We start from the raw sequence: 15,052 nt of genomic DNA on the forward strand, positions 1-15,052 counted from the left end.
TAAATTATGGATTTATTAATATTCATAAATAAAACCATAAAGAATTATGTAAAAGAAGATCAATAAAATTATTACAGTGACAGAATTAAAATAAGACATATACCACAGTAAAAATTCAGAAATAGTTATAAGTAGAAGTCATTAAACTGATTTCTGATTTGATCCCAAATCAGAAATGCATTTAAGCGCAAACTTAAGTCCATTCTGATTTCTTTTAAGTACTTAGCAAAAAATAAATGTACATTTTATTATTTGTGTATTGATGTTATTTTTCCAGACATAATGCTTGATTTTTCAGTCTACTGAAATACAGGTCTGTCATTCCCCAGATATCTGTCTATATATATTGTTTGTTTTACACCCCAGATAATCATATGACAATAAGTAATGAAAAGGTTTCCTATAGTAAATTAAAGGCTTCTTTAGGGAAAGCATTCATTTATGGTCTGGTCATGAAACCGGGAGCAAGAAATTCCAGAGTTCTAATCCAGATTGAATTAGGTCCCTAAATGATTTATTTTTTTTTGTTAATCACAACACTTGCGAAATGAAGTTGATGCATACTTCTTTCAAAGTGTATCATCATATCAAATATTACCACTCTGGCTTTAGTATGTGCAAATCACCTATGCATTAGTATTGAATGTTACATACCTGATATATTAAAAAAAAAAAAAAAAAAAATAAGGAAAAGACATACACATGATAAACATTAGATGATAATTTCTGGAGATATTGTTAATACAAGGCATAATGGAAAATAGATATTCACTTATCCTTATCTCATTTCCACTAACAGTGACACTAACAGGTCACTTTTTTTAAAAAGAACCCTATCTGTCATTTTAATGCAAGTACAGATCCAGCTGAGGCCACGCTGGGAATTTTACCTAAAGTCAACACCTAAATACATAGGCTTTTCATTAAATACTGCCTCTTCAATTTCCTCAGCTACCAAAATGACTAGCTAACAAATGCTAGATTACAATATGAAATCTTAGTTATCTACTTATGACAAGATTATGGTCACTAAAGGTACAAATCATCAAGGTTTTCATCTTCACTTATTATTGACTTATATAGGTAATTACTCTGCATAACCAATAAAACAAGATACAGAAGTTTTCAGCTTTACATAGAGTATCATAACATATTAAACTACATAAAGACTTTCAAAAATATACTGATAAATTTCATCACTAATTTCATAACAATCACCCTTGGATATTATGAGTGTCTGGTACTTCACTATCAATATGCAATTCCTATTAATGTTTATATAGTGGAATATTTAACAATTTGTGCAAAATAAATTTATGGAGAAACAATCCATTTTATCAGCCATTGTACTGTTCTCACTTGTAATTATAAAAGGACAGATGGAACATCAGACAGACTTCAGTAATAAATAACCTTACTGTTATTTCTTGTTGTATAATCACTATACTTTCAAGTCATCCAATATGCGTATAGAGAATACCTTTTTAAAAAAAATTTCTTGATACAAAGTTTTCAGATAAACCAGCAATGTTTTATGGAACTATCTAGGTGATGCAGTTTTCAGAAAAGTTGAATATGGCGATACGCTACACTATAAAACTGAACAGAAGTGTGTTTCGCTTTATTTTTCTGACTTGGCAAATGTTCAAGTCTTGCTGCTTGAAGACATCTTTTTATAAAAAATAAAAATTACATCTAATACGCTGAGAGTTTAAATTCTAAAACTGAAAAATGGCATAAAATTTATGTCAATGTGCCCTGCTAAATTCTGGAAACTGAATCCATCACTGACATGTTAAACAAAAATTAGTGCAAGTGTGTCCAACCTAAGGAGCTTCCTTTCGCTCCTATAAAGAATAATGAAATGTAGTATAAGCAGACATAGGCTAAGTATTTAGTCCATCTTTATTTTAACAAATTACTTCTAAATATTTAAAATGCGGTTCTAATCCAAAAAGGAACTCTATAAAAATGGCACCTTCTTTTGCAAAAGATATCCTCTTTAATGTATTTAGAGTCGTACCTGTTTAATTTATGTTAGAAAGTTGCCTGACTGCTCCTTATGAGTTAATCAGGGCTTGGTCCTCTAAGATGCTGAGCATTTTTGGTTTCTATTTTCTGTAATTAAAATTGAAGGCATTAAGCTTCTCCAGAATTTTTAAAATTACAATTAGTTAATCAGTTTAAAATGTCAACGTTAATGAAGAAAAAAATTTTCAGAAAGTGACCTCATGTGTGTCGCTGGAAAAAAATATGTGGTTGCACACTTATAAATGAGGATAGGCTTTGATTTGTACAGCCTTTTGCTGCTAGTACTAATTTTTAATTAACGGATTGCCTGCTCACAGCTGAGATCTCAGCTGACACCTGGGAGGCTGAATATTTCTCTGCAAATATTGCAAATTTAGTGTGAAGTCACTGACAAAATAACACGCCTTTCTAGAATGCCAGATTTATAGAAAGCCTGCCTTTAGAGTAGAACCATTTTTAAAAATTCACCATGCAGACTGAAGAAACAGATTTAAGTCAGTTATATTGTTGGAAATACATAAACAATTTTAAAAACACACAAACAACACAGACAGCACAAACTTCACTCTTGCACTAGAAAAAAGTAACAAAAAAGGAGTACACTCACAGATAGAAAACTTGTTGCTGTTGTCTTTCCCTGGAAACAATTTAAATCCTCTAGATTTAAAATCTATGGCCTTTTTCACTAGTTAAAAAAACAAACAAAAACACATATCAGGCAATACAGTCTAAAATATTTCATTTCATTTGACAATTTTTATCACGGAAGTATATACAAATTAGAGTACCAGCTACCTAACAAGCTCATATTGTGTACCTTTGGTGGAAAACAATTTACAAAAACAAGTGTTGAGACCAATTTGTACACCTGACAAAGGAAAAAAGTAACATTTGTAACAATTTTTCTCCAGCATAACCAAGGAAAAAAACTATGGCCAAAAGTATTTATTTCCGTGCACCATATAGTTGTGTAAAATATTGCCACACATTTATGGAACCTGGAAAATAAAACAAATTACATATGTTTGCTCTAAAACTGTTGAACTGTTGAATCTTATCTGGTGTTTCTTCTGTGTTAAGAAAGAGCAGTACTTATACCCCGCTCCATCCATTAAAAAAAAAAAAGAAAAAAAAAAAGAAAAAAAAAAAAAGAAAAAAACCTGCAGAATGCTATCATATCTGCCTACTGAAAATTCAGTAGCCTTTTAAAAAAAAGGTACTATGACATTTTTTTAAACAGCCGTTTTTTTGTGAAATTTTAATTCAATTATTCTTTCCAGTGATTATGAATTTCAAAGGAAAAAATAACTGTCCATGTTACTTAAAGCACACTGAAATCCAGTATCTATGCTCAGATCTGAATTCCATAAACATCCAAGAAATACTGGACATATATTAATCCACATATACTCTGACAAGGTTTATTCAGCAATAGAAAAGCCAGCATATTTTTTGTCAATATGTTTTGCCTGTTACTTCAGATTTTAAAATTTACATTAAAAGTCAGTATTACATTCGTGAAAAAGACAAAACAGGGGCAACACCTAAAAAAGTACAATGTTTTAGTAGAGAAAAAGCCCTTCTAAAAGTAAAACACTGGAATACATTCTTAAGATCTATAGGCACCTAGATTACCTCCTCATTCTGAAAGTATCTCCACTAGTTGTTTTCAAAATCTGCTTTAGCTATGTTCCTAGCTTTAGTACGGAAGAATCATTTTTATTCAGGAAATACTGAAATTTTATTATCTGTGTTTAGATTATGGCGTCAACATATTTTTGAGACAAAATAACTAATAAGAAGAGAGTAAAACCAAAATTTAACAGATACCAAAAGGCAAAAGAATAAAGAAAAAAAAGCACAAGAAACTTCTTTTGGTCGTTAAACTAAGTGCCTCGTTTCTCCAATACACTCTGCCAACAAGCAATGAACCATACATAAAATGAACCTTCTAAAAAAATTTAAGTGTAGGTTATTTTTAGGCACATTATACTCAAGTGACTTTATAGATTAGATATATTTTAAAACTGTATAGAAGAAGATGTTTTATGTTGGCTACAATCAAATACTGCTGATGAAGACAGCAGAGATTAAAGGAATTACATCTAAGAGAAGCTAATACGAGAAAATAGACAGTAAATCATCGAAGAATTTTTCAGCACCCATTAACTTCTTATATGAAATCAATGAATAGTCAAAGAAACCCTTACACAAGGCATAAATACTAAAGTAGCAAAATACTATTTATGGGGGTTTTTATAAATGAAAGTAATCATTACCATGCACAAGAAAAGAACAAGACTCAGGAGAAAATAGCATACTACTAAGAGGCAATTTATAGGATAGATATAGGACACGACGATAAAAATTTTTACACTTCTGACAGAAGAGACCATGCTTTTTTCTAAATACATAGAGGCTTTTATCTCAAGAGGCAAAAGGCAAATTTCCTTCTGTATCATCATAATGTAACCTATTAACGTTGCTAATGGTTCTGAGAAATATGTTATTTGCAGGATCACAATGGATCTTTTGCCACAAAATACTACATTTTTATTTTTTTAAAAAAACTTTTAATTCCAGAAGCCTTTCCCTTGCCCCAAAATAACTGAAGTCCATAAGCAATTATACCCTCAGTGGAAGTCATGGACTCAAGAACTGTACCTTCACATAGTAGAGCCATACTGGAATAACAGTAATGCTCTCTCATCATTGTGTGAGATTTCTAAGATCCTATTTCTATGTAAATACAAACGTAGGATATAGCTGCAAACTTCTTTCGGGTTTCTCTGAGTACCACTGTAAAATAACTCCTCATGAATCAGAAGATAGGCCTAGCTATTCTTCCAACACCTAAGTAAAATGGGAGTGGGCTTGAATACATAATCTCAGGTGCTCGGATGAGTTTAACGACTCACATTAGGGAGATATTTGTCCTTTTATAATGGGTCTGCCTCAGATGCAGCCCTCATGGTGCTGTGCAGTGGCAGCCTGATAACACACCAGTGTTTTGACTGCTGCTGAGCAGGGCTCACACAGCATCAAGGCTGTTTCCCCAACATTTCCCCAGTAGGCTGGGGGTGGGTAGAAACTTGGGAGGGGTTATAGCCAGGACAGCTGACCCAGACTGACCAAAGGGATATTCCATACCGCATGACGTCTGCTCAGCGATATAAGCTGGGGAAAACAGGAAGAAGGGGGGGACATTTGTTTTGTGTTTGTTGTCCAGAGCAACCGCTACGCGTACCGGAGCCCTGCTTCCCAGAAAGTGGCTGGACATCGCCTGCTGATGGGGAGTAGAGAATAAGATCTTTTGTTTTGCCTTTGCTTCCATGCGCAGCTATTTGCTTCATTAAACTGTCTTTATCTGACCCACGTGCCTGTTGTTATATTTTCTCTCCCCTGTCCAGCTGAGGGGGTGAGAGTGATAGAGTGGCTTTGGTGGGCACCTGGCATCCGGCCAAGGCCAAACCACCACACCTTTATTTTCAGAAATTATCATAAGACCACATTAAAGAAGGGAGACTGGTTTGGGATTTTTGTTTGTTTCTACTCAAACACCTGAAAGGTATATCCATAGTTCATATACACAAGAAACAGTTCACAGGATCTATGGTGGGACTGAAAATAGATACAAGAGTGTCTCGGTGAACACATTTAAAACAATCAAGAGATTTTTATAACTATTCGCATCACTTGGCCAAGGCTATTAAATACCACTAGGAAAGCAAGCAACTCAAGATCTTTGAAGCATCTTTACACTATAGGAGAAGAATTTTACTTTTAACTGGGTTTTGTATGTTGGTTTATTGAACAATAGTTTCTGAATATACTGTGAAGGAGTAGTTATAGAAATGTCTTTGGTCCAAACATGCCATCACTAAACTATGTGTCACACTGCATATGCATGTACATACAACCGCATCATCACCCAAACACAACAAATATATTCTTTAATACTTAGTAAACCAGACATTATTTTGCATATGTCAGTGTGGAAATCAGTGAGGAAAATAGCAACTGTTCAAAACCAGTTTTACCATACATGACAGTAAGTAGTGAAACTAGATTCCACTTTTCAGAAGTCTCAGGGGATGAATTCATGTCAGCAAACAACACAATTGTACACATCTAAGCTAGTCACAAAGAGAAGCAGACACTTTAAGGGCTCAATTAATCTGGCCTTAGATACCTACTTTCTTACAAGATGAGTTTAAACTTTGATATGCCCATTTCTCTCAAGACAAATAGTTCCAATGTGATAATACTACAAACAGCTAAATATGGTCATAGTATGTTCTCATATTTCTGAACAGCCAAGAACCAGGGAAATGAGCAACCTGGACTAGTGGGAGGTGTCCCTGCCATAGCAGCGGGGTTGAAATTATACGATCTTTGAGGTCCCTTGCAACCCAAACCATTCTATGAAAAAAGTAGGATACCCCTGAGAATGTATACTGGTATAGGTGGAAGCTAGTGATAATATTCTCCAATGCTTTGGAGAAAAATATTGCATAAATTCAACCAGATGTGAACCCAAAACTTCCTTTATGCCCTGTACTTCAATGCATTTCAGAATCAATTCAAAAATATAACTGAAAAGTTAGGTCAAGGAAATGAAACTGTTCAGAGACAAAACTTAATAAATTATATCTACAATAGTTTAAATCTTCGTTATCACTTTCATGGCGTTAATTATATAATTGCAAAACTATAAAAGTCTATTTTAAAGATAATCTGACATAACCACCTGTCCAGTGCTGTAATGCAAGGAGAGGCTAAAAATTTTCTTTAATACTACTTTAAATACATATGGCTTGTAGATTGGTTTGTTTATTTGTTTTAAATTTATAGATTTAAAAGTCAGCAAGTTTGTTTGGATTTTTTATTTTTTGGGGGGCAGGAATGCTGGCGCACCCCTATCAAAATAAGTCTCTAACAATCCTGAATGTATCGTGTTACATCAAATTAGAGATTGTCTCAAAACCCCCTGAAAACGTGAAAACAATATAGGCATCCATCTTGGAGTTTACGATCGACACTGCTCATGCTTTTTTTCCTGTTCAAATTGATTTCATATAGAATAGAAGATTATAATCGAAAGCTAGGAGGCCATTTCTGCAAATATGAAAGATAGAACTGAACACTTTATTGAGGGGGAAAGGATATGAACAGTCTTGGTAATGGAAGTAGTCCAGGTGAGAAGTTTTGCATGTCAGGTGGGTGCATTAATATTCAGCCAATAGACAGACCAGACACAGGTACATTTTAAGTTGTAAATTTATATGTGAACTGAAATATGTTCAGAATAATTTTGTTGACATTTTGGACCACAAGTGTCTGTCATATAAGGTAAGGAAGGATGAAACACCTACAGGCAAAGTTTTAGACAGACAGAAAAAATTAAAATATTGTCTTAATTATTTTTTATAAAAAGGTTGTGTAATTTGTGTATTTATGCATACTCATATTCATACAGCCCACATACAAACTTGTGAAAGAGGACTAATCTAGACAATTACTGCATTTTACTCTTCAGATTAGGTACTGCATTAAAAAAGGATCTCAGGTAAAAAAGAATGTAAGTACATATGTTTTAAACATTTATATTATAAAAGCAACACTTAGATGTATAATTTCCCTATCAACCTTGAATATAACAAGCTGTCAGACACTAGAAATGAAATTAATTTTGAATGAAGAAAAGATTGTTCAGTTGACACAACTCTGGCTTTATTGAAAAATATACCCTGAGAGCTACAGGAGAAATTTCCAAGATGCAAAATTTGCTTTTACAATATGGAAGCATCAAGGTATATAGGCATGTGAAGGTTATCTATTTAAAACACTGACAACCCACAAATAAATGTCTTTATTTTAGTTATGCAACAGCATTTATGTAAAGAAACAGTCCAGCTTGTCTTGTCTACATTTTGTAAACCTTTAAACCAAGTATGCGGTACACTTAAAATGCTGACAACTAAAACAACACCATTCTACACAAAACAGGTGCTGAGGCTGCATTACTACAAGTAACTATACAGAGTACTAACCATGGAAACTTGGGCCTCTTCTGATCTTACATACTTCTTTCCTTGGGTGTAGCTCAAAGTAGTTCCAGCACTGAAACAGACCCTCCCCTCTCCTGAACCTTCTTCACATTATATTCACTACCATTCAGCTACTGGAGATGGAGAACAATATCATAGTATCAAAGCTATTATTTCAAGATTGCACGTACAGCTCTTCTTAAGTGAGATCTACAGAAAAATAATACCATGTGAAGAAAGGCAGTAGATTGTTTATTCGACTATACCTAAATGTTTGTATTACATATACATAAATGCTCACATAATATGTTTTAGAAAATACGTAATATCTCTGGAAATAAAGGGAAGGTTTTGTGCCCCCTCACAATCCCTATATTCTTCTGTTTCTCATCTTCAACATTTAAAGTCAACTGCAAAGGATTCTCTTTGATTGTGTCTCGAACAAAAATAACTGTTAAAAGAAACTCTGGGGTGAAAGTCTTTGAGACTACATTGTCTCAGGATTATTTTTTTTTTCCTTTTTTTCTCACAAGACAGAAAAGTTAATCATTCCTTTGAATTTGAATTCCCAAAATTCCTTAGAAAACTGAAATTGATACTGTTTGTTTACTTTGCATTTGGGACCAGATGTTAGGGAACGTAAGCTGACACTAAAAAGACTTGTAGATTCAGAGTTACACAATCTTCTAAATAAGTATGTTTGCTTGATTTATGTTACCCTAGAAACAATGAGTAATTAACTAATAAGTGCTTTCTGAAGAGACAGAAGAAATTTGTTTAGAATACAGTCTAGAATTGATTCCGACTGGTGCAGAACCAGTAATTCACTGATTGTTCAAGAACTTCTATACCCAACAATGGCAGATTTTACTTGCAGAAGCTGATGTTTCTAGTGATAGAAACAGGAGTTTGATGTTCTCTGGACTTCCGCCATTTGGGGATCATGTGCAGATATGACAAATAAATCACGCATGATACTTCAAATTTATCTTAGGCATGTATCTAATTCATTGTATTTCCTCTAGAAGTTGAGCTACATGCACCACACATCCACAGCCTGAATGCATTGAATTTACTACTCATGTACAGGTCAGTTCCATTTTTTTTTTATGCATTCACTTCATGTTTGCTACGCATGTGATGCAATTAGTTATCCAGAATTTCCAAACTCTGACAACACAAGTGCTAGATGTCCAGATATCTTAGGGATCCCCACTTCAAGGGATGGCACAAATCGGGGGGGGTGGGGTGGTGGTGGTGTGTGTGGAAGGTATAGCAACCTGTTTAGATACTTAGTGATTACCCAAATACACTTCACTGTGACCCCAAATACACTGACTAATGTAGCACTATCTTCTACAGATTTTCCGCACCTCAAAAGCTGGTATTAGAGGACATGACTTTTCATTAGTTTTTGTAGTACAGAATCAACTCTGTTGGTTAATGATTTCTTAAATAAGAACCACCATTCAGAAGATGAACAATCAGACTATAAAGCAGTGAATCATCTACTTTTCATACTATTTAATATTTTTGCTTTTTACATGAGCTGATCTTAGTTTCTCTTTTACTATTCACCCCCACCCCTGCCCCTTTCAACCCGAAAGTGCCCTGGCCGAAGCAGATTTTATAGAAGATTTATACTTCAAATTACTACAGCATTACTGTATTACTGCACTAACATTCTGCATTAGTAAAATACCTAATAAATATTTGTTTCTTGACCTTACAAAATTTTAAACATGATTTGGTGGTGGATAATAAATAGAATGACTGAAATAGCAAAAACGACTTTGTCCCTCCTTGCTAAAAGTACGGATTTTTAAACAAAGTTACTCATTACGATCTATTAAACAGATAAAAATTGACTTTTTAGTTCCTTTTGGGCATCTCAGTTTTTCTGGCAAGAGGCTCTATTTTAGTCTTACCTCACAGTCAAAAAATTTTATTCAGAATGCAAGAAAATGCAAATGAGAATGAATGTAAAATTCTGTCCATAAAATTAAATGCTCTAATAATTTAATTAACATAATTGTATACTTTAATGAAACATGCCATAGGCATATGATTCTAACCTAATGTGTGCATTTCACTTTCATATTTAAATTTAATGTATTTTGATTTTATTTTAATATGATGAATTTCCATTTTAATTGTGCAGCTTCTCGGGTTCATTTTTTATCCATAGATGAAAACCTACGACAAGTTTCAGAAAACAGTATCATATATAGGCTATGTATGATTTAATATGCATTTGAAAATTTCTCCTTGGGTTCTTATCTCAGTTAAAAGCACACTGATGAGCCACATAATGGAAGAAACTCTCTTCTCTCAACTGAAAAGTATAACTAGCATGGAGCAAAACTAGAAGTTTAAGTGTTACTGTCTTACATCATCAAAATTGCATGTGGAACCCACCCACTTTACAGTATTTTCACTAAAATATATTAAAATATTTTACTTCCTCAGGTAAGTCCCAAATAATATAAAGAACAACTTTGTATAATAAAGTACTGCAATAAGATGACGAACTATAAAATCAGCCAGAAAAAGTACTGCTAAAATTATTTTTATACAAGCTACAGGTATGTATACATAGGTTATTCCATATATCAGTATTGAATTAAGAAGGATGAGGAAATATAGTTTACTCAGACGGTCTTCAAAGTGGACAAAAATTCAGTTTTTCTATTCTATTCTACATTATATGTATGTCAAATTTTTCTTTTAAATAATTCTTCCAAATTAGAGAACAACCATTGTTAATATATGTATTTTTCAAGTAATGTATAATTGCACTAATAATAAATTTGTTTTTATATTCTAACTACAATGTTAGAATAGGATGGCTAATATAAATTGTTTATACTGAGTTTCTCTCATGTGGCAATAGTTAGTTCTTATTTATTTCTGGGGTCAAAGTCCAGGTTCATTACATTGAAGAGCAAAACTCCAGTAACTTGATTTGAGATATTCCATTTTCAGTCCACTTCGTACTCCTTCAGTAGAATTAGGGAGTCTCTAAAAATATTTATTTTTTTTTTACTCTCACTTGTAAAATTATTTAAACTATCTTTCTGGTCCTTTTAAACCTCCCAGACATGTAATATGTCAGCAAAAGTGAGTATCAGACTTTATTACGTTTGGCACCAGTAGATCAAGGATTCTTCTCAAATATATAAGGGAATAGATACCTCTGCTATATCAACAGCATCAGCTTTCATGTTAAGATTTATTTCAAAATCCTTGTACTCCTTGTTCTCTATTACCACTGAAACCAGAAGTAAGGTTCCCATTATTCTCAAGGGTATTTACTCGGGATGCATGTGTACTTCCATATTAAAATGAACATGAATAAAATAGAACAGTTCAGTTGGAAGGGACCTGCAATGATCATCTAGTCCAACTGCCCGACCAATTCAGGGCTGACCAAAAGTTAAAGCACGTTAAGGGCATTGTCCAAATGCCACTTAACACATCTTTAGACAGTAAAAGCATGTTATAAAAATGCTCACAAGAAAAAAAGTTCTAAAATCTCTCATGTTTGCATATACTGAAATAAAAATTCTACAGCCTTAAGAACAGATGCAGCTGATATGAATTACAAAACAATTGAACAGCACTAACAGCATTACTAAAGTCTGAATCCTTAGTGTGTGAAACACAGATAGTAGAAAAGACCAAAATGTCAGATTATCCTCTACTAATGTAGTTATGATCAAAGTATCAGTACTTAAATACTTAAACATAAAATAAATAGGGGAAGAAAACCACATTTAATTTCCTTCCTCATTTCACACCTAAAGACAGAGTATACTAGAAACTGTGACTGTAGTATCCACATGAATTGCTACGGAATGCTTGGCATTTGAATCTTCTAGATTTAACTGAATGAAAGTGGTTAGGGATCTCTTTTTTTTTTTTCTTCCCCTACTTCTGAATAGAAGAAGAGATACACTTTCCTGCGTTTGAGCAATTGGTTTCATTATAACTCATGACCCAAAAGATGCTACGTTTACTCTTCCAGCTATCATATCTAAATATATTTTTCATTAGCCTATCAAGCTGCATCTTGAAAGTAAGTTTTTCACGCTTCATCTACTCCCTGCTCCTACCAGAAGGCTTCATCTTTCCAACAACAAGAACTCTTCTCACTCCGCTCCCCAATGTATCTATTTATATATTATATACTCATTTGTCCTTAAGTTCTCCACATACTGGCATTAACTTCCTGAAACATTTATCTTTTCATCCTATCTTACATTTTGATTTGCAAGGTGGGATGATCAGAACAATGTAACACCATTATAATTCTTTTATTCATCTGATTCAGTCTGAAATCTTTTTGATGAAGGAACTATAACCATGTACAGTAGTCCCCATTGGATCTCATTACTCAGTTTTAAAATGATACTTGTACTCCCTACCTCTAAGGGAAATATTTCAACAAATGTGTCTACAGTTCCTTTTCCTCTCCTAAATAGTCAGAACACAATGTCTTCTCTTCTGGGATTTCCACCTGATAAGCTTAGAAAAGTTCTTCAGCCAGCCTTTGACACAACCTACTATTATTTTTGAAATCCAGATAGCAAGCGTGGTAGACTAATTTACATCTAGCAGTTTAATTTATATAGACACCTTTAGTTCTCTCTATACAACTCTTTCATACATATACTTTGTAAAATCAGTTGTAAAAAAAACCCCCCAAAAAAACCCAAACTAAAAACACCCGGAGAATGTGCTGGCTTTGGCAGGGGAAGAGTATTGATACTGTTTACTCATTCTGAAAGATCTTATTCACAGAACAATCCTATAGAAGCCAACAGTATGATTCTTATTCTGTAGTTAATATTTCGCATCAATGCCAGTGTATCATAAACCAGCACTATTCTGATCTCACTAGCAACACTCTCAAAGCCTACAATGAAGACTATATGTACAGTATATTTTTACCATTTTAAATATACACATATGCAATATAGTAAGGTCTAGTAAAACTTTGTATTTTTTTTTCAAGTATTAATTTGTGTATATTTGGGGGCATAATTCTTAAATAAGCACAAGAAAAAAATATATTTCCAAAGTAAAAAGCAATTATTAATAACTATTAATTAGAGAAAGAATTAAAAAAGGAGTTTACATAAACTTCTTAAGTAGCTCTTGCGTATCGTTCCATACTAATTTAATATACAGGGCAAGACAAGCAGTTTTTATACTTTTGTACATATTTCATTGTCAAAGAGAGGTTAAAATACTTCAACAGAAACCTACAGGAAACTCCATAAAAACACCTGTGGAATCTCCCCATAATAGAAATTTCTTCAAGTCAGTCAATAATAGCCTCACATTCACAAGCATTCCTTCAAAATATGTCCATGTCTTTGTAATGAGGAATATTTTATGGAACACCATTACAGGTTTTTAAATAAGGGTCAGTTGATATGTTCTTATGGCTATTATACTATCAAATATTGGTGTTTGCCAAGAAAAATGGTAATTTTTTTACTCAAGATATGAATACGTACTTTAATAGCATACACACATATACTGTTCTGTGGGTATGATACAGTAAAAAATACTTAAGATTTTGTATAAAGAACGCTAGAAAAAATCAAGATTTTAAATGTGTCATAAGGGAATAAACTGCACACATAACTAGGTATGGACTTTCTTCTATGGCTACGGAGATGATCAGGTGGCTGGAGCACATCCCCTGTGAAGACAGGCTGAGAGAGTTGGGGTTGTTCAGCCTGGAGAAGAGAAAGCTCCATGAAGACCTCATTGCAGTATTTCAGTACTTAAAGGGGGGCTATAAGAAAGATGGGGCAATGTTTTTAGCAGGGCCTGTTGCACTAGGACAAGAAGTAACCATTTTAAACTAAAAGAGGATGGATTTAGACTAGATACAAGGAAGAAAATTTTACTGTGAGGGTGGTGAGACACTGGAACAGGTTGCTCAGAGCAATTGTGGCTGCCCCATTCCTGGAAACATTCCAGGCCAAGTTGGACCAGGCTCTGAGCAAGGTCCTTTTGAGCTCAAACTGTTCTGTGATTTTATGCTTCTCCAGTAAGGTCTACACAAGACTGGCTTCATCTGTATGTGGGCTTTTACTGTCTGTGGTACTACTTTAACATGTGACAAATAAGTACCATAAGATTATATTAGCAGTATCTTCTCCTCTAATTTTTTTTTTCATAATGTAAGGTTTAGCATTTCAATATGACAAAGTAATTCAGATGTGCCTTACCTATATCTTATATTAAAGGAGAAGTCACAGAAGAAAAGGTCAGTGAGAAAACAGTGGAGAGGACATTGCAGTATAATGATTATAAACAGTAGATATACAATTACAGCCAAATTTGTACACTCTCACATCTTTAAATTGGAAGAGACTACAACAGGCCCTCAGATACTCCCTGATAACTGAAAATAAGCCTGGTTTTTTAACATGACCAAAGATGAAGTGAATGCATAGCCACACAACCAGTACAAACCAAATTCTATTAGTTCATTTATACCAGTTGATAACCATGAAAATACTTCAGATTTGTACTGAAATTAATACAAATTAAACAAATAGCTGTTTAATGATTTGTTTCATATTCAAACCAAATAAAATGTTTGTTTTTCAGTTATCCTACTCAAATTACATGTTTTAAAATTCTGTAGAACTGCAGCCCTGCTGTTTCAATAGGTGTTTAGCAAATGAAGCTGCAATAACTTTGACTAGGTTACTCTCTGATCCAGCAGGACAATAGATTCCAATCTAAACCAGTCTTTACACAATATCAACCATATAATGAGACTTCTATAAATTATTTGTGTTACAAAAATGTTCCTCCTCCATTTATTTTTCTTTATAAATTCTTCATGCACAATAGATTAACATGTAACAACAGATTAGCATACAATAAAAATTAAAAATATGTAATAAATAGTTTTTAACAGAAGTAACCTGTAAAATTAAGCT

General features: G+C 33.5%; 1 protein-coding gene across 3 annotated transcripts in view; it reads right to left on the minus strand.

The window, feature by feature from the left end:
• The window catches only part of CSMD3 (CUB and Sushi multiple domains 3), a 697,991-nt gene that overhangs the window by 411,401 nt on the left and 271,538 nt on the right, over positions 1-15,052 (minus strand). For 2 of the 3 annotated variants that reach the window (XM_086465684.1, XM_086465682.1), the window contains one exon: positions 2,639-2,716. The exons of the other annotated variant lie outside the window; for it this stretch is intronic. In XM_086465684.1, coding sequence (XP_086321810.1) covers positions 2,639-2,716 — 78 coding nt within the window. The remainder of the gene's footprint in view (positions 1-2,638; positions 2,717-15,052) is intronic. 3 annotated transcript variants of the gene reach the window in all.

This window comes from Leptosomus discolor, chromosome 5 (genome assembly GCF_034619465.1).
Source record: "Leptosomus discolor isolate bLepDis1 chromosome 5, bLepDis1.hap2, whole genome shotgun sequence".
NCBI lineage: Eukaryota > Metazoa > Chordata > Aves > Leptosomiformes > Leptosomidae > Leptosomus > Leptosomus discolor.